The 27525-nt window shown below is 38.3% G+C and overlaps 1 protein-coding gene across 4 annotated transcripts in view; it reads right to left on the bottom strand.

The window, feature by feature from the left end:
- Nucleotides 1-1185: 1185 nt before the first annotated feature.
- LOC135711354 (ELAV-like protein 4) overlaps nucleotides 1186-27525 on the bottom strand; it is a 64613-nt gene continuing 38273 nt past the window's right edge. Inside the window, exons 2-8 of one of the 4 annotated variants that reach the window (XM_065234163.1) lie at nucleotides 11958-12585; nucleotides 11762-11865; nucleotides 11553-11706; nucleotides 11331-11369; nucleotides 3098-3326; nucleotides 2822-2987; nucleotides 1187-2756 (exon numbers count right to left, since the gene is read on the bottom strand). In XM_065234163.1, the coding sequence (XP_065090235.1) occupies nucleotides 2595-2756; nucleotides 2822-2987; nucleotides 3098-3326; nucleotides 11331-11369; nucleotides 11553-11706; nucleotides 11762-11865; nucleotides 11958-12135 (1032 nt within the window). In that variant the 5' untranslated portion in view covers nucleotides 12136-12585 and the 3' untranslated portion in view covers nucleotides 1187-2594. Of the gene's footprint in view, nucleotides 2757-2821; nucleotides 3006-3097; nucleotides 3327-11330; nucleotides 11370-11552; nucleotides 11707-11761; nucleotides 11866-11957; nucleotides 12586-27525 lie in introns of all 4 variants that reach the window. The other 3 variants (XM_065234155.1, XM_065234185.1, XM_065234174.1) reach the window with 3 other exon arrangements.

The raw sequence follows: 27525 nt of genomic DNA, 5'->3' as shown, positions 1-27525 counted from the left end.
GAATCGGGAAATACGCTTATCTTGTATGTGACCAAATAGGTCTATGATGAAAATTTTGCAAGATCTCAAAAGGCCGAATTTAAGAAAAATGTGAAACATTGCTCATGGCAAAAAATACGCTATGTTTTATACAGATCGGGGAAGGTCGATTCAAAAATTCATTTCTATTTTCTTATAACAAATGAATTTATTATAAGAATTCCAAGAGAATTATGATGAGACTTCAACAAGATACAAGATTCAGACAATTTCGAAAGATTTTATACCAGAGCTTAAAAAAATGAGAAAAATTTCAAAGGAATTAAATTTTCAGGAGGTTTCCAATCAAATTCTTAGAAGGGGAATCAAGTAAATTCAAAAGAAAATTTTATGTTTCTGGTTTCTAACCAACACAATATAAAAAAGTATGCATTGGTTGCCATAGAAAAGCTGTCAGTTTATAACTGTGGAAGGTCTGTGGAAGTTGAGAGCAGTCGAAAGCACCTTTAAGAGCGTCAAATACAGCTAGACGAAGTTGTTTTGGCAATTTTGAAGTCACTTGAAATCAGATCAAATTTCTGTTCACTGCTCTGAATTCTGTCTTGGGTCCCCACCGCCAATACCCCCTGGGTCTGTTTCTGCTGCGATGTCCTGCCGCCGGATTCCAATCCAGTACTTGCATGCATATTCCGTTTCCACTCTTTTGAAGTATGTGACTGCTTGGGAACTGCACAGCTTTCATACTGGGATATAAAATTCGAATTTTGGTTAATTGATTAAACTCATAGTGTGTATAAGCAGTTCAAGTCTTCATGATTAGTGGACCTATATTGATCTTGAGATCGCCTTTTGACGCTGTCTGACTACCAATAATATTGGAAACTTTTGAGTTTCTCCTCTGCTTGCGCAATTGAAGATGAAGATGTAGGGTTGTCCGTGTTGGGATTCAACGAACCAAGTAAGGCGGAGATAAATAGACCTAGATGTAGTCAATTTTATTTTAAAGTGGAAAGTGTCTACTCTTCATAATAGATTTGAATTTCAATTTGCGATAGATATGCAAATTGGTATTCACCTTTACTACATAATCCCATACTGGCCACGAGATTAGTGTTAAACCAAAACAGGCTTTGTAGTATTGTGCAAAGCCAAACGTCGCTTACACCCAAATCTTCAAATTAAGATATTTGTTATTCTTGCCAGTCAATTAAATCCGAACTCAAATGAATCATAATGACAAAATGAAACCGTAAATAAAAAGACAAACTCAATCAAATATTGTACAATTCGCTTTACTCTTTCCTCATTGTTCATTTCACAGTATAGTGCACAATAAATCAAGACAACCGATAAACTGATGCCAACTAAGATAATAATTAACTAATTCAGAATAAATTCGTCTTCGAATTACATTGAATGTACTCTTAACAGTGAAATTATAATTACCATGCACTGAATATAAACAATTATAGTGAATTAACTGACAAATAAACTTCTTAAATCATATACAAATACACGAGAATAAGATAAATCATATTAACACATCGATACATACACAAAGATTGATTAAGCATATAAATACGTACTGATAACTATAATCGAAATCAAAGGACTAGAATCGAATTCGTTGCAGCAACGACACCTGTAGATGTCGTGCTTTTGACTTAGATTGACTCAGATGTGGAGGATTGTTTCAATTGGGCGACGAACAGACTGTTATTTATTTATTTTTTATTCAACAAAAATACAATAGAAAACCCAAACAAGTAAAAAACTGACTCATGGCTTAACAAGTTAAAATCATAGTAATTGTTGGTACAGCTGTTATACGCAAAGAAATCCTCCAAATAACAAATTAAAGCATTACAGAACCGATCCCGTAAAGAAAACTCATCGAACTAAACAAAATAGTTTTCGAAAAATTCAACCAAAAAAATTAATCACGCTAGAGGTAACAAACTCAAAAATTAAAAATTAAACAGCACTATCCTCAAAACTCCTCCCTTTCGTGCTCTCCTGCCTCAACTTGCTTATACTGTTTGTATAAAAAATTTCCTACCTTTCATGCATACCGGTCACATGTGACTAAATTTGTCTATCAAAAAGAAAAGATTTCTCTCTATCAAAACTCGTTTTGACTCTGTAAACGGTTGAAAAATGGAGCCTCTTGTGGTGGTGGGGAAAAAACTCTCCCCCTCTGATTCGCACACAAAAATCTTGGAATTGAATTACCCTTGATCACCGATCAAGATCGACCGCACATTCGTTGGCCATTAGTTTGTCACAATCTTGGATCTACTACCTACATGTGTATATTTTGGAGGATTCTTTTTCACCATCTCTCTCTATCTCTCTTTGGATTATTTTTTGTTTATCTTTGGAAGAAGATACTTTTCTGCCCGTGTCGAGGTCGAAATACTGACATTTTGCTTTCTACGTGTTCTTAAACTTAGGGTTCGTTGAAATTAAAATCACCACTTTCCGTGTGAATCGTCGTAACAAAACTAAAAATCGTATCTAATCGGCTAGTTCACCTGTCAATCCATACGGTGAGCTGACGATCATACGTTTCCGGTCTACTGGGGAGCAGCAGCAGCAGCAGCAGCATCAGCACCTTACGAGTTCTTCGACTTGTTAGTCTTGAAACTAACCTGAAGGACCCGATTGCCGAGCGTGTATCCGTTGAGCGACTGGATCGCTACGACTGCTTCGTCGTAGTTGGTCATCGTGACAAAGCCGAAGCCTTTGCACTTGTTCGTCTGAAGGTCCTTGATGACCTACAAAACAGAAGAACAATTACCGCAACTGATGACTACTGTGTAGGATCCGATTGCCAACTTACCTTAACGGACTGCACCGCACCGAATGGGCCGAACAGCTGCCACAGCACATTCTCCTCCGTCTCCGGTGCCAGATTGTACACGAAGATGCACCACCCGGACCCGTTGGCAATGGCATTGGTCGGAATCATCGAATTGGCCAGAAGATCCCCTGCTAGCGGCGAATATCTGTAATTCGGAATAGCACTACACCCCACGTGAAAAACATTAGATCGTTCACTACAGCGACATGCATCGAGCTGCATTCAAAAAGCAGGACCATCGATTTGACAGATTACCTGAATCGTCCCGTCGGATGGTGCATCGGACCGGGGAAGCGCCGGGCTGCCTGTGGTCCCAGATAGGCCGCTAGTGGTGGAACGGTTTTCGTGTTGCTCGGATTGTTGGCGAACTTGACCGTGATCGGTTCGGTGGATCCCTTCGGTATCGTGCCGTTCAGCTCTTTGATGGCCTTTTCGGCTTCGATGCGCTGGTCGAAGCGGATGAAGCCGACGCCCTTGGAAAGACCTGTGGGGGAGAAGAAGTGTGAAGGATGTCGTTGGTTAGTTTCAGTTGGTTGGTTGAACTACGTGGACTCCGTCGGATGACCACCTTCCCATGGAGGCGCATGGTTGTTTATGGTATACTACTGGAACGTTTCTCAATACGTCGTTAGGGAGCATACTTATTACCAAGCCAGATACGATGGGTTTGGGTCCCGGTTATGTCCAGAAAACAGTGCTGTTTAGACCTGTGCGCCGCCAACGGAACTTTTTCACACGTCGTCACCACCGACACCGGCACGCCACTGTTAAGATTTTTGATACGCCGCCGGTATAATTTTGATACGCCGACATTTTTAAATTTTGGAAGACACGTTTGTCGCGAACCACTGTCCAAAATTATAGCCAAAAAAGATCAAATTATTGGTATCATTACCATAGACCGGGATTCGGCAATCTATAAACTGGTTCAGGAGAATCGGTCAGAACATTTTTAGGTGAGTATATATCCAGAGACTAGAAGCGACATAAGAAATCACATGAGAATTTGAACGCAAGACTAATGGAAGTCAAAATGAGTTACCAGGCATACATTGTTCACATTCGGACATGTTGCTGGTACTAAAGCCCATCATGCGAAACTTAGTCACATAATACATCAAAATCAAAAATCAAAATCAATATCTCTCATTGGTGATACAATGGCCATAATCGTAAATGTTCCGGGAACCCTATGGGTAGTGCCAGATAATGAAATTTGCTTAAATCTACCATGTGATGAAATGTTTGAACTTTTTGCTACTAAGTTTTTTGTTTGAGCATTTTTTTACTGAACATGATTAAGAGTGTCTCAAACATTGTTTACTGAGTATAAATTACATAAAAAACGTTAACAACCATAGCTGGAAAGCACCTCAGAGCGTCAGATAATCAATGTTGTGCATGCATTTCTCAACACTCGACAAAGAGTGTGTGGTTCTCCCATTTACTTCGCACACTCTTTTCCAACTAATCTGTGAGAATGCGATCCACACAATGAGCGGTACACTCGGTGCGGTGCAGAGACTAAAGAGACAACAAGCGCTAATGTCTTCTTTAAATTCTTTGCAGACTTTACATACCATGACTGCATGCTCAGCAGATGAAGAAGAGCATAACGAAGAAGAATTTTGTCTTTCTGCTGGGTTTCCCATTTGCAACCCTACACTGAGTGGCGCTCTTTGCGTCGGAGGCGTCAAGTTGGTGGCTACACATTGAGCTTTCGTTATTTCTGGATGTGTGTCTGTCTTCTCTACTCCGCTGCTTTACACTTGCGCAGGGTGAAAGACAAGCAAACTTTGTGTTTGCTAAATTCTCACTTTGTTTATTTAGCTACAATTTTTGAATCAGCATTGAATTAAAGACTTTCGGCCAAGAGTTAACAAATTTGACCAAAAGTTCTTTTTCTATGATTTTTTTAAATTTTCAAGTATCCGTTATTTTGAGCTTCAATTTATGTTGATGCATTTTTCGAAAAATTCAAATGCTGTTTTTTTCGACGCATCAATTCAGATTGCAAAAAGCCCGCATCATTTTGTGTTAAATATCAAAAAGAATAGAATGAAGAAAATAAGCATAGGAGTACTGAGCGAAAACCCAAAACACAAAAACTTCAAAAAATATAACTAAAAAACGAAAAAAAGCACATCGCTGTTTTATATGTTAAGTAAAAAGACCTTAATTTTCAAGGAAAAATATAAAACATATATATTGCACTCTGGTGAAATTCTGAGAACCACTTAATCGTTTTGCTATGGAATGGCTGTATAAATTTTTTTATCATGATTTTTATCATTCAGCCCAGTAAAAACAAAAATTGGCCATTGTGAATGTAACAAAGTGACAAATTATGCAATAGGGGAAATGGATGTAATGTCGGCCTAAATGCTCCTAATTTGGGCTCATATATATTCAGCAATCGACTAAATTTTCAATAGCGACCAAAATATCCATTAGAACCGTCCCATCTAGATAAAATTGATGAATAGCAGATTTTTAGCGATGGGCCCAATCTTAGATCCATAGGCCAACATTAGAGCCAATTTCCCTATGTAGAATATCATTTACTAGTGGTTATAGAACTTTGAAAATGATTATTTTTTATTTTATCTAGTGATTTTTTTTTCGGCGGATTATTGTTAGCGCAGGTTGCAAAATTTCCTTTTTGACTAAGCACTTATTATGAATCACGTTTCACCAACACAAATGTGCGCAAAACTTTGTTTTTTTTTAGTTTTCTGCCTAAAATAAGTACATCCACCAAATTTGGTTCAAATCGGTCAGGGTCAATGCAATTGTTCGGTCACTTGAGATGGAATCCATCACTGAGATTACCTGATTTTCCAGGACGACGGCAAGACGCCAAACAGTGAAAACGGAGGAGCGAACGTGTTCGCAAGAAGCAGGATGTTGCAGAGATCACCACTGTTCAACCTGGTGGCCAGTGGCCACAGCGAGGTCCAGCAGCAGTAGTAAGTTTCAATGAGAGCTAGGTCTTGTGCCAAGCCAGATGTTCACACTGAAATCCAGCTGTAGTACACCCCAAGAAGGACTGCAGCTTGAGAAGACTAAAACGATGGAGGAGGATCTATGAACTCCATGTCTTCGTCAAGGATAAGAGCAACGTCCACAAGGCAATAAAGGAAATGGTGACGTGTATCAAATCCGCCATTATTGCTGCCAAAGGTGAACAGGATGCGCTGAGATAAGCACCGAGACTGCCGAAAGGACACTGATCGAGGCCAAGGAGAAAGCAACAGCTGAAGCACAGGAAACGCCGATGAGACCCTGAACCAGGCTTGGGAATTGTCAACCTCATGACGATAAACTATGTAACAAGGACAACAACAAAAAGTCAACGCTCATCTGACAAGCACGATGCAACAAACTTCTGCTTGAAAGGCTGCTCTTCTGGGCTGTCTCTCGACGCAACATTTTCTATTCTTGTCTTCCTCTCATTTGGTCACGAAACATCTGTTGCGTGACGTTTTCCAGAACGAATTAGTAGTTTCACGTACGTCGGACGACAAGATTGACGGAAACTTTTGATATGGTTATTGACGAAAAAAGTCTGTCATGTCATTCTTCCATTCTGTCGCGATAAAACTGCCCCTGGTCGTTTTCTAGTAAATTCATGTCGCTTTGCATACGAGACATAACAAGATTGAAATAAACTGGAATTGTGTGACGGGATTTCGCCTCTGACTCGAAGTAGCTTGAATCTTGACGCTGAACTTCGTGTTTACAAGTATCTAAGTGATTTCTAGTGATGGATATTTTTGGAACGGACACGACTGGAAGCTGCCGAAAATGATTCCCATTTTGGAATCCAAGATGATGACCAAATTTTGAAATTTTCGCTCCACAGTGCTTAAACGGTTCCAAATCGGGTCCTGCTTAGCCTCCCAAAATTTGAACTTCTTTAGTAAGAAACTGACTTGGCACAAACCATTTCAAGTTTATATGGGAATTACTATGGGAAAACTAATGTTTTTGTTCATATCTATCTAAAAATTCACCACATCACGATGCTTTTAAAAATGATAACAGTAATTTTAGATCAGCTACAACTTTGTTGAAAACCAGTTTTCAATCAAATGTAAGGAACAAAAGTTATTAATGATTCAAGTCACTGATGTCTTATGATTATGCTCATTCAACTGTTCAGCAGGCAACATTGGTGTTTCTGGTGCGAAGAATAGAGCACAAATATCATGGCTACTATGTCACACTGCAGAATACAGTGTTGCCCACAATACAGTTGCTTAATCTTTATTAACTATTTAATTTGACGTTTGGCTGAAAAACGATGTTGCGCAAAGTTGTAGCTTAGAAAATTTCCCGTGAGAATAATTAAAGAAATTTTCGAAAAAGCAATATGGAAAATGGGTAGAAGACAATGAACAAAAAGTTTGGTTTTCCCATAGTAATTTCCATATAAACTTCGAATAATTTGTGCCAAGTCAGTTTCTTACCAAATGAGTTTAAATTTTGGGAGAATAATCAGGACCTGATTTGAAACTGTTTGAGCACTATGGAGCGAAAATTTCAAATTTTGCATCAGTCTAATGGCCATTGACTTTCAAATACCAAATAGCTTCCGCCATTTACAAAATGTCGTCGGACATCGATTTTCGGTATCTAGACGTCATCCCGATTCCGAAGATATTCATATTGAAGGGTATTTAGCAGTATTTCCCACTTATTCTGAAATCAGCAGCCGCCATCTTTGGTTTCAAGATGGTGCTGGACATCGATTATCGGTCTCTAGACGTCATCCCGATTCCGAAAATATCCATATTCAAGGGTATTTGGCAGTACTTTCCACTTTTTTTTTTTTCTGAAAACGGAAGCCGCCATCTTGGATTTCAAGATGGCGCTGGACGTCGATTTTTGGTCTCTAGACGTCATCCCGATTCCGAAAATATACATATTGAAGGGTATTTGGTAGTTTTTTTTTCAATTTTTCTGAAACCGGAAGCCACCATCTTGGATCAGAAAATGGCGTCGGAAATCGATTTGCGGGTTTAAGACGTCATCCAAATTCCGGAAATACCCATATTGAAGGGTATTTGGCCGTATTTCCCACTTTTTCTGAATTTGGAAACCGCCATCTTGGATTTCAATTTTTGGTTTCTAGAGATCATCCCGATTCTGAAAATATACATATTGAAGGGTATTTGGTAGTATTTCCCACTTTTTTTCTGAAATTGGAAGCCGCCATCTTTGATTTCAAGATGGCGATGGGCAACATTTTCAGTATCACGACGTCATACCGATTCCGAAAATATCCATATTCAAGGGTATTTGGCAGAAGTTCACACTTTTTCTGAAAACGGAAGCCACCATCTAGGATTTCAAGATGGCGCTGGACATCGATTTTCGGTCTCCAGACGTCATCCCGATTCCGAAAATATACATATTGAAGGGTATTTGGTAGTATTTCCCACTTTGTCTGAAATCGAAAGCCGCCATCTTGGATTTCAAAGTGGCGTCGGGAATTGATTTACGGATTTTAGACGTCATTTGGATTCCGGAAATACGGACATCGATTGCCATCCATTGACGGCAATCGAATGTGCAGGAAGGCAGCTTCCACACCTGCGTAGGATATCGCACCCATTCAACACACATGGGCCGGGACCAACGGCTTTACTTCCCTTCCGAAGCAAGACGTGACCAGAGATTTTTATGCCTCAGAAAAATCCCACCGACCTCGGCTGGGATTGAACCCAGACCCATCGGGGTGTTCGAAAGCAGTCACGCTTACCACTACACCACCAGCGCCGGGAAAGCAAATCTTAGCAACAATGAATCGAGGGATGGTTTGCTTTATCTTTCCTTCTTCCGTTGTCCGCGAAATAAATCGGAATGTGGGGTGTGGAAAGCGTTTTGTGCTAATAATATTACAATACTTCTCCCTCAAACAACACCATGATGACGTCATGCTCGTTTGTCTACACTAACTGACAGTTCGTTTGGCTACATTATACTTTGCCTCCGCTTATCTATGGAATCTATAGTATCTATAGCCGCAACTGGATGGATTCTTGATTTTGTCGTGCGACAAGAAATTGTTGTTTGTCGAGAATTTTCCAGGATGACCATTTTTTTAATGTATCCTGTCGTGCGTTAATGACACACGTGGCAATTCTCATATCTGCTCAGGAGGCCTCTTGTATTAAACTTCGAGTCATCTTGAAGAAACCAGGAAGTAGCGGTAATGTTCCGAAAGCCCTTCCACCGGGTTTCAAACCATTTGATGTTGATAGGGACTTTCCGCGGCTTCCAGCTCCGGATATTCCAGTTCCACAGCCAGGACAACATGCAGCCATGTTCACGTTTTCTGAAATTGTAGATGGTATTCTCGAAATAACGTTTGCAATTAAAAAAAATGGACAATATTGTCGATTTTTCATGGGTTTACCTTCACCCGCACTGACGAAACTACCCATGCAGCATCAATCATAGTAATCCATGAGTCAGCAGACAAAATTTGACAGCTCTATCAGTCGAACTCTAACCGTGATGGCGTCCACTGGTTTCGGAGCTCGTTTTTCCCGGCGAATCGCGACGTGGCGGTGGTGATGGACGTCGAGACCTATCTCACCCTGGATGGCAACGACTGACAGGGCACTTCGTATTTCACTTCCCCCAGGGAAGGAAGTGAGCTCCGAGGTGAAGTTCATTTCACACACCAAGTACCCCAAGAAGGTGCTGCTGTGGCTGACATTAAGCGAGAAGGGGATGTCAAAGCCACTCTTCTTTCGCTCCGGACTGGCCGTAAACGGGGAAATTTATAGTACGAAATACCTGCCGGAAGTTACGTCGTTCATCAAGAAATACCATAAGGGCTAAGACGCGGTGTTCTGGCCGGATCTGGCGTCGGCCAACTACTCGAAGCGATCGTTGGAGGAGATGGAGCGACTGAATATCGATGTGGTACCCAAGTCGTCGAACCCGCCCAACGTCCCCCAGCTGCGTCTCATCGAGAATTTCTGGGCCAACCTGAAGCGTAAGATCTACTCCAACAATTTGTCGCGAAAACTGAGGAGGAATTGATAAATAAAACGAAGAAAGAACTCAAAAACATGACTACACACATGTTTTCGTCCGCCATGGCGAATTTTCCGGTTAACTGCCGGAAGGCCGCTCGCAAGGGCGTAGAATTTTTTTGCAAGTAAGCTTAAATAATTACCTTCCATGGGAAATTTATCAAAAGAAATTATCTGTCTTAGCTTTTTTTATTACCACCAATGTTGAATATTCTTTTGAAGATAGCTTCTAAATGGCCAATGCTTTCGTCGATCATCAATTTTGACGTTTAAAATTACTAGCGTTTGAGAATGTGATAGTGATTTGTCTGTTCGTGTATCAATTTTAGTTTCTGTTCTCTCATCGTTGTTCCTTCCCAAGCTCCTGTTTTTATATTTCGTTGCAACCACCAGCCATCTCGAGAGAGGTCAAGAGCACTTTCCCGTCACCTCACCAAACAGTCAGTAAACGGCGGTGGAGATAAATATATCAATCGCATCCTTGTGTACCTTTTCCTTGATCCCTTCTCTACCTTTTAATAGATTGTAGCCCGTAACCTCGAGTAAGCTGTGAGTACTAACTCTATTTTTAAGAAACATTGTAAAAAAGTAACATTAATTTCGGCTCCGTAAAGCTTTCGCATTTGAGCCTTGATAATTAAATGAATTTACAAGAAAAAAAACAAGCAAATCATGTAATCAAAACATCATTTGATTCATTATTCCGAATGAATGAATCTTTTATGTGAAATGAGTATTTGCAACCTTGGCAATACGCAAATAGATTTGAGTAAATAGCATTTTGGAATACCCTTTTATGGTATACGATTGGTAGCCAATTGAATGTTTAACCGTATGTTAGTGCAGTGTACCAATCATTGAATACATGTTGATGGACACCATTGACCGATTTGAATCCTAAAAAAATCAAACAACATTTGAATGCGACCGCGTCCTCAAATATTCGAACAATGGAGGTAGAAAAAAAGGCCTACACCACAGATACCACTATTCTACACCAAATTCCATCATAACACCGGCAAACAAATATTGATGCCCTGCTGGGTTGATTATAAATTCCACCGCGTGAAATTGATTTGAATTATGCAAATATTTAAAGAACGTCACTGCGGGGGCGAGAGACGATTTGTTGCGTTTGAGATTAATTGAAATTTCAGCTCGTTCAATTTAAAGAGCGTGCGAAAATATGAGGTCTCAGATAGCCTAGTCAGCTATCACCAAGCCGGAGGTGGCGGGTTCGATTCCCGGTCCGGTCTAGCAAATCCTTCGGATTAAAAATTTTTCTCGACATCCCATTCATGCATTCGGTTGGCATAGATAGCTCTCAGTTAATATCTGTCAAAGTGCTTCAGTTGAGAGCGGGCAAAATGCTCGTGTAAGAAGCGTCAAAAAACCAGGAAGAAGAAGCGAAAAACAAACATAACGCCTATACCTACCAGGTGAAGTTTCTCCAGAAGGTGAAGAATATTGACGTGCTACAAATTGAAATCAAAAAGAAAAGAAAAAAAACAAAAAGAAGAAATTAACTAAATTGAAGAAATCAAACACATCCAATTAAAACTCAAATGACGAGCAAAATAAACGAACCAAAAAAAAGAGTAAATTGAACGAAGAAAGGAAGAAAACTGCCCACCCACAGGAGGAAGATGTTCACTCACCTGTAATATTGTCACACAGTATGCGGGAGGTGATGATACGTCCGTACGAACTGAAGAGTGACTCCAGATCGGCCTGCAGCATATTCTTCGGCAGCCCGGAAACGTACAGGTTCGCTCCCTTTATTGCTTCGGAACTTGGTCGTGCAAATGATACCTAAAATGAACGAATTATCAATTGTTGGGAAGTTCCGACTGGCAATAGATCGCACCTTGATCTGTTTATTTTGCAGCCTTAGGCCGTTGAGTGTATTGATCGCTTTGCTCGCATCTTCCACCTTCTGATAGTTGACGAATCCGTAGCCCAAGCTTTGACCTAAATTGAACCCGAATAAAAACGAAAATCTCCCGTTATCATTGGACTATAATTAGCGCATTTCCTCCAAGCCCGCAGACCCGCACACTCACCCGTAACTTTGTCTCTTATGAGCTTACAGCTCTCCACCTCGCCGATGCTGGAGAAGAGCGAGCGAATCTCCTCCTGGGTCATCTGCTGGGGCAGATAATTGACAATCAAATTGGTCTTGGAATCCTCCTGGCTTCCGCCGTTCTGCTGGTTGTCTGCAGAGATTCCGTTCGTCATCATGACAATCGTCTCCGACTCGCTGCTGTCTGCCGTAATCGTAATGGTGTTTCGTCGCTAGTATGCTATTAAAAGTCCCTCTTTCGCTATCCTTTCGGCACTTGTAAAAAGTGTCCGGGCGTTATATAGTCGGTATGGAAGTACGTGTGTTTTTGTGAGTGTGTATAAGCACTATAGTAAAAAGTAGTCTCGATTTGGCTTATCGCTTCCTTATTCTTGTAGCAGTCGTTATTTTCTTCTATTTCTGGATTTATTGGATTCCTCCGACTGATTTTAGTTCTCCTTTTTTCCTTTGACTTATACAATAGTAATACTGATGATATTCGTTCCGGGTTCTTTCCGCCCTGTGACCTGCAGAAACGGAGGAAAAGGTGACACACACCGCGTTTAGCTATGCTCGGCTTTGGAACGGTCCCGCAGTTGCTCTGTAATTCAAATGAAGGATTTTCTTATCTGAAAGCGGAGATGAAAAAAAACGAACGGAAACAAATTAGACTTGCCCGGGCTGTAAACGATTTGGGTTCAGTGAAGTTGATGAAGAGTTTCGCAGAATGAAAGGATTTAGAAGGATGGCTTTTTTTTCTCTCTTTATTCGATTGAGAATATCCTAATTGCTATGGGATACAGTTAAGAATAATGCATACATATAAATCTTTAAGAGCTTTGGTGAATAAAGTTTAATAGTCGGTTAGTTGAAAGCTGAATAGCTTGGCAAAATCATAGCAAAAAGGATGCTGGAAACGAGTTCGTCAATGAAGATTGATGGCCACGTATCAATGTCAGTCAATCCAGTGGGATGACCTTTTGCCATTTATGGAACGATAATCTAGTCATTCCGGGAAAGCGATTTAAATAGCAGCAGCATCCGTTTTTCTTTTTTTGCGATGATTTTCATCACAGACAAAGGCCAACTGCTGATTTTCTTACAAACCAGGGTTGGGTGACGAAACTTCGCTAGGGGCGAACCACAAACCACGTGGACAGTTTATCAGAGATTTTAGAACCACGCCCCGACAACTTGAGTGGAATTTTATTAAACAAAATGAATGGAGCGTAAACCAACGCCAACTAAACTTCCGGCGTTAAAGTTTAATGGCAGAATGTATGAAAAATGGAAATAAACTAATAACTTTGCTTATCAAACATTCACACACAACTTAATTTTGCCAAAACCAGATACTTAGATTGAAAATACTATGCGGAACAACTTTGTCGAAGACTGCAACTCTATTCGACTTCTGTGCAAAAAGTGATTGGTCTTTTACTTTAGGACAAATACTCGGCGCTTTCCTACAAGATTTGAACCGTACCCAAGTAATCATAGGCACGTTATTTCGCCTTTTTGGCTATGTACAGCTGAACAACGGCTATATCAGTGTTTGCCAAAAAGGCGAAATAACGTGCCTATTAGGATGGGTTATCATGATAATTTTTTCAGCACAATGTTTTTTTGGTTCCATTTGAGGTCCCAAACAACTATGTTAAACTTGGGGACGATTGGTTGTAACCCGGCTTTCCGCATTGCGTTTGAAATTTGTATAGAAATTATTATGGGAAAACCTATTTTTTTGCATCTTTATTACTAGGGACCACAAATCACGCATCTAAATACGTTAAAACATAGCCCAGGAAGTGCCTAACAACTTTGCCAAAGGATGTATTGTTCTAGAATGCCCCTAATAACAGTTATAGCTGTTATTAGCAAAGATCACTGTTTCGAATTAAATGCCAAAAATCCCTTTTTTCTGCCAACACTGTCCAACTGAAACGTAGCCCACTTAAAGTTAGCCCAACAAGCGAAATCTCACTGTACCTGTGTCTGAGACGAAACTGGTGAAGACAGTTTCCGTTTTCTACTATTTTTTTTTTTTTGATGTAGGGGAGAATGGTATACAACGCACCCCCTGGGCAGAACGCACCAGCTGACTTTCATTTGTGTTTTTCATGGCTTTTGCGTAACTTTTTTGTTGTCTTATCAAGCAGCACTTCTAGCATAGCATCTGAACTCAAAATCCTGCATGATAAATCCTAGAATTGGATTAAAACTTCTAGTCTAGTCTAGTCTAGTCTACACATACACAGCCAGTACTTGAAAGAATCCTGGAAAATGATACATCTATCATTTTTCTTGTCATTATTAATGCCTGCTGCACATCAAGGATGTGAAACAAACAATAAAGCGGCCAGGCCTACTGTGTAGCGTTTAGTTAATTTTTGTGGAAGTGAATGTTTACCATGTCTACTTAATAAGTATAGACAGTGGTTAACATTTAATCCACAGGTAATCAAAGAGCGGGGACATACCGTACCAACCGCTCCGTATGCAGGATTTGAAAATAGGCTATATAAATCGTTGGGAGTGACAGAGCTAAGAAAGTTAATGTACACTCCTTGGTTGTCCGATCTCCTGGGATGGAACACAGGTATTTACCCCTTGTGTTCGAGCGAACAGTCCTCCCTCCGTATAAGCGTGGACGGCACCGCCAACCCACTGCCATCCCTCAATCGATCCAGCCGACCTCAGTCGAAGGACAACAGAGAGCGGTGTGCGGACGTAACCTATACGGAGGGAATGCTGTATTCGCCTAGGTTATAGCGCCCTTGCTCGCTACCATTTTCTTCTAGCGGTTGGGACCTGAGCACTAACTCTTGTCCTAGCCCTATATGGCATATGGTTATAGCGCCATTACTCGCTTTCTGAAAAGAGAAGAAGGGAAGGGAAGGAGAGGAAAAGGACTTGGGAAAAGGAAATGCGGAATTCCTTTCCTCATTAGTATTTGTATCGTCAACTTTTATGAAAACTATATAAATCATTTTTCCTTGGTCAGAGGTATTATTACGACATTTGAATAAGATTGTCTTATCATTTGTTATTCAAAATTTAATGTTATAATGATCAACATAGCTTTGGATTATCCAATATAAATCGGTAACACTGTCCTGCAACCGATGATTTTTCTAATCCGAAAACTAAAAGTTACGAAAAAGCACTTAGGCCTTCATTAAGTTCCACTTTCACGCGACGTTCAATGTTTCGCGGTTTGCTCTTTACGCATTGTTCAGGCTATCATAACAAGCTATGACCAACGTGACGATTGCTTAAGCCCTGGTTAAACAAGTAAACAAGTTATTAAAATGAAATCATGTTCCCGAAAGCAGTCAACAATGTATCTTAAACCGGATCAAGCGTGCGCCCTATTTTTCTAAACATTCCGACGCGGTCCGCCCAATATCTATCAATTACGTTTTTCTACAATAGTAGCCTGGGATAAATCCTAATTCGACCGACACGTGTTTGTTGAAACATTATATTCTGCCTAATAACAGTAGTCAGTAGTCATTAGGAAACCTGTTACTATATTACCACATATGTATCCTTCTTTCATGAATTTGTCCACTGACTGGCAGTGGCATTATGGATAAAATCCTCCTGGGACCATCTTTTATATAAATAATTTCAAGAAGCTTAAATCCGGGAGTTAGAAGGTGACAGCTCTATCACAACTCCTAAAGCCCATTTCAAGATCGCAAGCATTCCGAAGCTTTTCCTAGAATTGGATTAAAACTTCCAAGAAAAACTCAAAATAAAATGAAAAAGTGCTTCTTACCCCGGGGGTGCGTTATGTACTGTTCTCCCCTACAACTACTTTTGTGTTTTCTATTTTGCGGGTGGCCCGAATGGCAGTTTAATATTTCAAATAAAAGCTTTATATAGAAATAATATAGCAGCTGGACTTACAATTCAAACAACATCTTCTCATTAACAAATGAATCGGCAAGTGGATATTAAATATTTACACTACAACAATTTTCATTTTAAAATTTATTATAGAGTTCCCCCCCCCCCCCCCCCCATTATAACTACGCTTATGAGATTGAGCAAATATGTTTGAAGAATTCATCCTGAACATACACAAAATGGATAAGATAAGAAACTCCGAAGTTATTTCAGTTTGAGACTTTACTTCTATGTATTGATATGAGTGAGGGGGTGGGGTATATTATTACCCCCCCCCCCTCTCAAAGTACACATATGAGATAGAGCAATTGTTTTTGAATAATTCATAAGAAACTCCGAAAATATTTCAGTTTGGAATCTGACTCTCATTGGTACACCGGCAGTGTTGGCAGAAAAAGGGATTTTTGGTGTTTAATTCAAATCATAAATATTTGAATAGTTATAACTTTTTTTAGATACATTATAGCTTTGAACTTCCTTTGGCACTTGTTAGGCACTTCCTTGGCTATATTTATACATACTTAGTTGCACGGTTCATGCAGAATTGTGGTCCTTCCCATACTAATTTCCATACAAATTTCAAACGCTATGCGGAATGCCGAGTTACAATCAATCGTCCCCAAATTTTGCACAGTTGTTTGGGACCCCAAATGAAATCAAAAAAAGGTTGTTCTCAATTGGTGACGTAAAGTTTGCGTTTTTCCATATAACGATGACCCACTCTACTGCCTATCCCAATTAACATTTTAAGTTTAATGAAATACTACAAAGCAACTATAAAACAACATTCATAAAACCCTGGTCAAGGCTATTTTGTAATTAATGCATCCACCAAAACCTCATTAAGACTAGAATATGTCTACCCGAGCAGGAACGAATATCTCGATACCTTAAATTGGTATGGATGAGCCTTACATAAGAGGTAAAATACCAAAACATAATACAAAAAATATGTTTGCACAATACCATTCCAATGCCAAACTATGATAATGCAATACCAAAACAATGCCACCCAGGTATTCTTTTGGTATCCAAATATCAATTTTTGGTATTCACAAAGTATTTTTCATGTAATTTGTTGGTATTATTCTTTGGTATTTTACCTCTTATGTCATGCTGGTCAATACCAAATTTTGGTATCAGATCAGAATTAGGTATTCATTAGTTATTTTCTCCTGCTCGGGTAGTTGGCCCACCCTGGAGAAGGTTCTGAAGGATGTATTCTCGAAGCTCTTGAAGATTGATTTACTGTAAAAGGTTGTATGACGAACGCATTGAGAACCATTTGAAAGCTACAATAAAAGCTATTTAGCAACAATAAAAACCCTTTCCGAGCCATTTCCCCTAGCCGCATGCTGAATCCACTAGGAAAGCATCAATCAAGATAAAGGGTGTCCACGATGAAATTGCCACACTATGAAATTGCTCTAACTTTTTAACCGTTGGGTAGAATTTAATGAAAATTTGGGTGGATTTAGTTCATAGCGCATTATTTACATCCTGTAAGTTTTAAAGTCCTGTGATCAAAACTCGCGGAAATGGAGTCGAAAGAACAGCTCGTGCGTGATAAAATCTTGCGCATTCATCACGAGAACAAGGATCTCTCGCATCGTTCCATCGCTAAAACGTTGGGAATCGCGAATTCCACGGTGTCGCGAGTGATTAAGCGGTTCGAGGAACGGTTGACCACCGATCGGAAGCCCAGAAGTGAAGGAAAAAGTATTCCGTACAACACCAAAAATCACAACCGCGTAGTTGGGGCCTTCAACCGAAATCCGAACGCCTCCGTTAGGGATGTGGCTAAGAAGCTGCACCTAAGCCGAAGTTTTGTCCAGAAGGCCAAAACTAAGGCTGGGCTTCGAACGTTCAAGGTACAAAAGGCCCCTAATCACGACGAGAAGCAGAACAAGTCCGCCAAAACCCGTGCCAGGAAGTTGTACCTCAACATGCTGACGAAAGTTGAATGCTGCATCATGGACGACGAAACATATGTGAAGGCCGACTTCAAACAGATCCCCGGCAACCTGTTTTTCACGGCCAAGGATAAGTTCAACGTTCCGGAGCATGTCCGCACTCAGAAGATGTTCAAATTTGCGAAGAAATTCCTGGTTTGGCAAGCCATCTGCACGTGCGGGAAGCGGAGTGCACCTATCGTGACCCAGGACACGATGAACGGACAGGTGTACATAAAAGAGTGCCTCCAGAAGCGGCTGCTTCCTCTCCTGAAGGCCCACAACGTCCCAACAATCTTCTGGCCGGATTTGGCCTCATGCCACTACTCCAAGGACGTGCTGAAGTGGTATGCGGACAATAAGGTCAATTTCGTGCCGAAAATGTTCAACCCTCCCAACACTCCGGAGCTCCGCCCCATCGAGAAGTACTGGGCGATTATGAAGCAGCACCTTCTTAAACGACCTAAGGTAGTGAAGACAGTCGAGGAACTGAAGAAAGTATGGGTTTACATGCAAAAAACGGTTGATTCACAGGTTGTGCAGAATCTTATGGCCGGGGTTAAGGCCAAGGTGCGGGCATTTGCGTATGGACTGTAAATAAAATACGAGTAAAATGGTAAAATGAAGTTTAATAGTTATTTCTCAATCCCTGAAAATTTGATGGCAATGGGATGAAAACTCGAATTTTGCGAATCAATTTTGTGTGTGGCAATTTCATCGTGGACACCCTTTAGAAAAGGATTTATGAATCCGATCTTATCAAAATAATTAGAATAGAAACTGATAATATAACAATCTTGTTGAACATCCAAATTTATTACAATAGTTCTCATTAAGTGGCCTAGTTTTAGTGCCATATTAAATTTTATGTGAACTGTACGTGAAAACATCGAAAAAATTAAGTCCACCCTCGTTAAACGTCGATTTGACTAATTATTCAACATTTAAAAACAAAATATATTCTTCAGATCGAGCTTGGCCGAGATTTTTTTTTTTATTATTTTCGCATTTAAATGTTTGCTCATTGCTAAATTTACCAAAATATAGTTATATCTAAGGAAATATTGATTGAAAATCGAAGATTTAAAAAAAAAACAAGCAAACTAATTGTAACATGGCGGTGGCATAAAAGTTGATTTTCATGGGTCATTTGTGAAAAAGTTGTTTTGCTTTCAAGAATTCCTTAACAAATTAATACGGGTTTAAAATGGCTTTTATGAAGAAAACTTGCAGGCTGAATTGTATTTATCTAAAGCCATTTTGCTTGATCCTAACCCGTTCAGATTTATGACAGCATTTATGGAGGCAAAGCTGCCTGCAAAAAGTTAAACGTCAAAGTTTGTTTATCTTTCGATAGTTGCGCTGTGATATCCAGTATTCTTCCAGGCGATTTTCTCCCGATGGATTAGGAGCAGTTACTCAGATAGTTTGCGAAACTGTTTTACAACATTTCGCATTTCGAACAGCTGGAAGCGCAATCGTTCCCGAAAAAGATCCCCTTCTTCCGGATGCAGGGCTGTACGCTTGAATGATATTTTCGAAGAGTCTTTCGCCGAATAAAATCGCTGCTTTGGATCGGAAACCAGCTAATCTCCGCTAACTAACAGTTTCAGTGGTTTGCTGTCGGTTGTTATTTCGATTGTCATCGCAAGATCTGGAGAAGGCTGGTATGTTTTTTAACTTTAGACAATGTTTTATGAGTTCGAGGGCCCCCCTCACTTTACTCTTCTCCGACAGATGGTCAGTCGTTGGTGGTGTGCTGGTTCTTCTAAAGAAGTAAATTTATTTGAAATTGACTTGATTTTTTCATCCTACTTCGTCTATCCTTCGAGATTTCTTTGTCATAAATTTGGCATTTATTAACTATGAGGAACCATCTTTTAAGCTCAATTTGTAAACAAAGTAATTGGGGAGTTAATGATCCACTTTAAAAAGACTAAAAAGCAACAATAAATGCTTTTTTCTCTAATGCAAAACCTAATTGTTTTATGGTTGCTTTTATAATGATAGAACACGTTTATAAAGTATTTCATCATGGCATTAATAAACAATTGCTAATGACGTTTATGCTTGAATTACAGAACCGTTTTAAGGAGGAATTGAGAACTGTTTTAAATTTATTTTTAAAACAAGACAGTTTTTGACTTTCTTGCCAGACTATAAAAGGTTTTTAAAACAGCAAAAAGCTTAATTACTAAGCAGGAATGTTTAACACTTTAAAATGCTGTATTTAAACTAAATGGATTGTTCATTGCCGTTATAAAACCATCATGAATCAGAGTGGATGCTAAATGGTTACTGAATTGTTACTTGGGATGGTTACTTGGGTAGCAAGCCAAAGTTGTACATATTCACTTGAGTAAATTTGACAAAGGACGCATTTATTCAAAATACTCGAATAATAATTTCTATTCAACCAATTTCATTAAATCAAATTCATCAACGCGTTGCAAGAGTTGTGAGTAAATGTAATAATATTAAAAAAAAATACGCAATATTGTTGAGAAACTCTAAATTGAATGTACACAAAGAACATGTACCACTATTACGGTGAACAAATGGTCGATGTAGGGGAACTGGGGGTAAGACGGACACCCTAGGTATTGTAATTGTTTTATCGTCAATAAATACAGCATTATGCAGGTAATTCAGTGTTTTAAAGTTTAAATTTATGCTTAAAGAAACTGCGTAAACCAATTTATATGAAATCTTAATAAATATCAATTCAATAGTGAAAGTGAAAAGTGAAAGTGAATAGTTAAAGAGCATAGTGAAGCTCTTTCACTATTCACTTTCACTTTTCACTTTCACTATTCACTTTTCACTTTCACTATTCACTTTTCACTTTCCCTATCATCTTTCCCTGTTCACTATTAACATTCACTATTCACTTTAAAAAAATAGATACATATTTCGTTTACTAATGCAAATGTCTTCAGTGTGTGTCTAGTCATAGAAGTCTATGACTACTGAAGAAGATTGCAAGTAGTAAACGAAATACGTATCTGTAATAGGTTTTTTAAAGTGAAAGATTCAATATAAAGTGTATGACCAAACACACGGTATTAACCAGCATGTCTACTACCTGGAAAACAATGGAGTTTATTATAATTTCTAAGGACCTCATTCCACGGGAGTTCTGTGAAAAACATCAACTGAAATCTGCTTTCATGGCACTTCTAAGGAATTTTAGACTTCATGTGAAGCCTAAGCCTAAGATAGTAAACTTCAAGCGATTTTTCATGAGAAATCTCCGTTGAATATGGAATGGACTATTCTGAGGTTTTTTCTGAATAATTTTAACTTCTCTAAACTTTTTCGGACTTCCTATAGTTTCCACAATTTTCCTAACGATCATGAATTTTCTCTAAAGTGTTAACAATTCACTGAATTTCTCGAAACTTTTTTTAAAATCTATGTAATTTCCCTGCTCTCAGGATATCTCTTTATCTGTTCTTTTTTGAAGTTTTTTTTTTTTTTATATAGAGTTTTATTAGCGAGATCAATACCTTCCTCGAAGTTCTCGAAACTTCTCTAAAGTTCTTCTGCAGTTCTCATGAAGCTTGTTATACTACCATGAATTTAATTGAACTGTTCTAAAAATGTTTAAGCTTGCGTGAACTTCTGGACTTATGTTATCTCTAAAGTTCTCTGAAAATTTGGAAACTTCTTGAAATTTCCCGCAAATTTAATGAAACTAATTGAACTGAACTCTCCTGAAATTCCCCTTGTTTTTGGAGCTTTACTAAACTTATTTGAGATGCTCCCGAAATGTCCATAAAAGTTCCTGAAGTTCTCGGATCTTCCCTTAAGTTCCGCAGACTTTTATGAAGTTCTCGAAATGCTTCTGAAGATCTCTGTACTTCTGTGAAATTTTCGAAGCTATTCTGAAATTTTAGGAACTTCTTTAGGCTTCCGCTCCGCAGCGAAATAATTGATATAGTTCTGTGATTTTCACAGAAGTTCTCAAGATTTGTCTGATTTGAATTATCGAAATTAATTAATAACTTCTTCAACAGTCTAGAGTTTCCTGATGATTTTAAGACTGCCCAAAATATTTCTCAATTTCCTTAAAATTCTCTAGACTGCCTTGCCTTAGTATTTTTTTTAAATAACCCACCATTTTACTGGAATTGATTTAATTTCCTTTAAGTTCTACAATGTTTCCTTAAGTTTTACAAAGTTTATAAAAGCTCACGGAACTTTGCCTTAAATCACTAATTTTCCCTGCAAGAAGTTTTTAATGATGACCTTAATTTCTCTTAATTGATCAAATGTTCCGGTTAATTTTCTGATATATATTTATAATTCCATGGAGCTTCTAAAGCTTTCGGATCAATTAAAGAATTTTCGGAATATCCCATAATTCTAAGGAACTCCTTGTAAGTCGCTGCAAATTTCCTTAAGCTAGTGTGATTTTTCTGATGTTATCTGATCGTCCTCGAAGTACTCGGAACTCCACTGAATATATTGAAACAATCTAAAAATATCCAAATTTCTTAGAAGTTGCTAAACGTTCAAAATCTTTCATAATTTTGTTACATGTTCCATTTTTGGTTTTCACAAAGACATCACAGACATAGTCCTACATCAAAATCGATTTTTTGGACCACTCTGACATGGAAATTGTCACCCTAATGATAAAGTGAAAAAAATACGGGTCTAATATTTTGCGATAAGGAACAAAACTACTAATTTTTACTAGTTCAGCTTCGAACCTCTTCGGATACGGTTGTGTATAAGTTTGTTTCTGTTTTGTGCGTGCGTTCGCTGATTTTGCCAGATTAGCGCTGGCACTCTGCCTCCCGGACGGTCATACGTGTGTGATTGGTGGTTTTCTCGCAATTTCATACCTTCCTCCTTCAAGATGAATGTTTAAGGTACACATACTTTGCTAGCTGACAAAATGGGGCCATTGCTGTATAATTATTCTCTTTTTGCAGCCTTCATTATGACTGGATCTATTGATTTAAATTATTTGAGTTTTCTTCCAGCTCTTTGATGACGGAACATCATTAGATTTATACTGTAATTATTCACTCTTACAGCTTTCACCCTAGTTTTGTCTGTTGATTTGATTTGTTTGAATTGGTTTTCAGCTCTATGCTGTTGGCAGTCGCGGGCGATCAATTTTGGTCATGTTCATGCTCTAAGTTTATTTTCAGCATTTCGATGATGGAACGTCTTCAGATTTATATAATAAGGGGGCTTATTACGGGTGTCACATCACGGTGAAAAGTTGTCACTTGTCGTCACGGTGAAGTGATTCCCATTTGATTTGTACGGTAATCACGGCTCTTATTCTGAGTATCACTTGCTTATCACCGTGTAGTGATACCCGAAATAAGGCCCAAGGATACACCATTTGGTTTTGGCTTCGGGTAAATCCAAGTATAATGCATGATAACACTGATTCATTTAAAACCATGGTCGCATCACTTATCAAGGTGAATCCTGATCCAACGAACCCAACTTACTAACAAAATCTCCTTTTCTGTGTCTTTTGTTGGAGTGCAGAGGTAAACACGGCCCACAAACAACAAAGGTCATTCTAATATTCCTTCCCTACTCCCACCTGATTGCGAGGTTGCAGTTGATTCATTGTACAATTTCACTGATTTTGATCAATCACGGAGTAGCAACCATTGATATGTGCAGTCAATATAAGCTAAGCTAGCTATTGGTTATCGTATATGTATAGTGTTTATAGTACTACATATCTTTCATTATTGACTTTACATCATTTAATATTATTGTAAATTACATTTTATTATACTTAATTCTTAATGTAAGCTATTATGAGCGGCTCCAGGGAAGCATAGCTTGACCAGCTTGAAAAGAAATCTGAATCGTTCATTATCTGTTTTGTAAAAATCTTGTGTTTATTGTATCTTGTTACATGGCATTATAACGCATTTTCAATATTACATTACATTTAAATAAGTATTAACCCGGTTACACACATTTCAGGTCATCCAGGTCTTAAATAAGATGGGATCCGTTCCTTTTATCAACAGTTGTGATATTGCATCATATGCTGAAAATATATGAATTATCGCGTATTTCTGTTGTTCATTACATACCAGGTGAGGGGTTAATAATGTTTTGACGTGGAGTGTTTTGGTTTTGAGATGCTCGATAACCTTAGAGGGATCGGTTTTGCTTAATGAGCAGAATATCATGGGTTTAATCCCAAGCTCTCCCACAACATAACACAACACAAACATATCAAGTATCATTCTAGCTAAAAAATATTTATTTGCATAATATAACCTGGAAATTTCAGGGTTACATCTTCCTTATTGGGAGCTGAGGAGACATAGAGCTGCATCATATTCTATGTAAAATAATTATTATTTTCATTGCGGAATACCAGTTTTTTTATCCATATAAATGTATTTTCATTATTACGTATTTTAATGATCTGATATATTTCATTTCTCCATTACATATGTTTACTATATATATAAATAAATACTGGGTTGGGAGGGAGCATTTGACCTGGAACTGGACGATTGGAGTGGTATGACAACCGGAGTCTAGGAGGGAATAAACACTATCATTTTCTTTATCCTACCGATTCAATTGATGGTGTGAATTCTACTCCAACAGTTTCATGGAGATTGACGCGCCCTTCTTAACAAACCATCCTGTAGGAAGCTTAATAAGTATTGCGAATTGCGTTATTCGATTTGTTGGATCGTATCGTTGGAAGGAGATTCTTAAATTCCCGTGGATTTCGCGTAAGTGCCTCTGCTTACGAGTCCACCCCACCGTTTTTGGCCCTTCATACAGCGATATTGTGAATTCAGATCGGTAGCTCAAATTGATCTTGCTATTAAGTGGAGCTGCATACAAGACAAGATCTTCGAAGGGATGGTGGCTACCTTACATACATACATACATACAACATTGCCGCCATAAATACTGCCATAAATCTGAACGGATTGGGATTAAGCAAAATGGCTTTAAATAAATACATTACAGTCTACAAGTTTTCTTCATAAAAGCCAATTCTAAACCTTATGAATTTGTTAAGGATTTCTTGAAAGCAAAATAACTTTTTCACAAATGGCCCATGAAAATCAACTTGTATGCCTCCGCCATATTACAATTATTTTGTTTGTTTTTACAATCTTCGATTTTCAATCTATATTTCCTTGGATATAACTTTTTTTTTAGTTAATTTAGCAATGAGAAATATTTAGAATGCAAAAATCATGAGAAATAAAAATCTCGGCTAAGCTTAATGATCGATCTGAAGAATATATTTTCTTTTATTAATGTAAAATAATTAGTAAAATCGATGTTTTCCGTGTGCGGACTCAAGTTTTTCGATTTTTTTTCACGTACATTTCACATCAAATTTTATATGGCACCTAAAACTAGGCCACTTCATGAGAACTATTTTATTTATTTTTTTTTTTTGAAATTCGGCAGGATTTTTATACGATCAGTTTTTATTTTAATTATTTTGATAAGATCGGATGGTATTTATGAATCCTTTTTATCTTGATTGTTGTTTTTCTAGTGAACTTAGCAAGTGGCTAGGGTAAATGGCTCGGATAATGCTTTTAATTGTTGCCAAATAGCTTTTATTGTATTTAAAATATGGTTTTGAAATGGATTTCAATGCGTTTATCGTACAACCATTTTGGAGTAAATCAATCTTGAAGAGCTTCGAAAATACACCTTTCAGAACCTTCTCCAGGGTGGGCCAACTAGACAGATTCTAGCATCAATGAGGTTTTGGTGGATGCATCAATGGCAAAGCAGTCTTGACCAGGGTTTTATGAATGTTATTTTATAGTAGCTTTGTAGTATTTCATAAAACTTAAAATGTTACTTGGGTATATAACACATTGAATATTTACCACTGTGAAACATCGTCGCTGAAACATTACCGCCATCTTTTGAGTACACTGTGGTGGGCACTACACTCAACAGATGGCGGTAGTGTGTAAACGTCAAACGTAAAGGAATTGACTATGCGCGCCGCAGGTGGCAGTACTACCAACTAAGATACTTTTAAATTGACCGTTTAATACGTGTTCGATGAACAATTTGCGAGTGTTATGTCTGCTTGTCTGTGGTTTGATTCCGACATCGTAGAATCAAATTGAATATGAAAAATCGACTCGGCAAGATGGAATTTGCTGATGTCGCAGATATGTACGTCTGTGGACGCGTTTCATCTAGGCAAGCTTTTTCCGAGATCGCTTATCCGTTCAATATGGTTGATACCTGCGTGTTGTATAACCTTGTTTTTTTCAGGTCAGGGGAAGGCATTATGTTTAGTTTGGTCGTTATCATTTGAAGAAGAAATCTGTACTGTGTCGATACCAAGAGTTTTCTATCATTCAAATGTATTCCAATAAGACCAGTTGGATTTTGTCCCTTTGAATTGGTTGCATGGCCAATGAGATAAACCCAAATTTGAGTTCAGTTTATTCTTAAACGCAAAAAGTGCAGGAACTCTGCGATGAGTAAATTTGCCACATATTTTCATGTGGTAACCTCAAAAATCTGCCAAAAATTGACGAAAAATTTACTCAGTTTAGGAGTAGTACCAATAAACTGAAAGAATCCAATCTTTTCTTTTCTCATATACGAGATTTTTTTTCCTGGAAAAACCTGGAAAAACTTGAAAAACATGAGTTAAATTTACTCTTCGCTTTTTTTTACTTTTTGTGATTTATGAATATACTAAGCTTAAATTTGGATTGATTTCTTTGACCGTGTACAGCGAGTTTTTTTTTTCTTCACACACGTTATTTCTGAAAAATCCAAATTTAAGTAAGATCTACTCATTTCCATTAGTAGGGCTGCCCAATATTGATCAAACAAGGTGGTAACTGACAAGATAACAAATTAACACTCGGATTCAGTTTGATGTAGTTCATTCTTCATTTTGTCAGTCCCAATTTTGTTTACTCAATTTTGGCGGATATGATTAGATACTACCGAAGACAACAAATCAAGAAGACTGGCAACTCTTCCATTTTCTCATACGAACGCTATGAGACAGGTACAATTGCGTCACCTGCAGCTCAAAGGTAAATGCTTCGAACGAATTTGATAGCAAAGATTACATCCTCAGAAGAAAGGTTTGTGTATTTGCTTATTGTTCTATGCGTTGCTTCCACCTTCACTCAAGCGCAGCGCTATTGTATCTGTCGCTTGGATTCTGGCAGAGTTGCCAGTCTTCTTGATATGATGTCTTTGATACTACTCAAATTTGGATGGATTAGAAATAGCGTTCAACCCGCGCAGTTTTTGCCTGTAAATTGAGCAATTTGCATAACCTTGGACTATACATCTAAACCGGCGTTACACAGGTCAACATATTCACAATAATCGTATTCAGTTTCAATGACGTCAATATTTGGACAATATTTCTCCTAATTTTTTAAACTATATATTGATAAGAATAACAGGTACTTTAAATCTTGGTCTATAAATCATTCTCATTCTTATAATCGCTATCAGAACTGGTACATCACGAATTGATAGACATAGATAAGCCACAATTATATCTTTAAATTATTGTCATGTTAGGAAATAAACGTGAGGACATAAATCAATTGATTATTGAATTATGATTTGGACTAGTAATCGCTGTTCAATTGAGTAGGGGAGAAACTGAGATCAATAAAAAATATCCCTTAAGGCCTCGTTTATCTATGGATAATATCAAAAACG

The sequence above is a fragment of the Ochlerotatus camptorhynchus genome, unplaced genomic scaffold (assembly GCF_037179485.1).
Source record: "Ochlerotatus camptorhynchus isolate MF236.1 unplaced genomic scaffold, CSIRO-AGI_Acam_v1.1 ptg000037l, whole genome shotgun sequence".
Classification (NCBI taxonomy): Eukaryota; Metazoa; Arthropoda; class Insecta; order Diptera; family Culicidae; genus Ochlerotatus; species Ochlerotatus camptorhynchus.
Note: the sequence above shows the minus strand (reverse complement) of the source record. Positions and strands in the feature narration are given on the sequence as shown.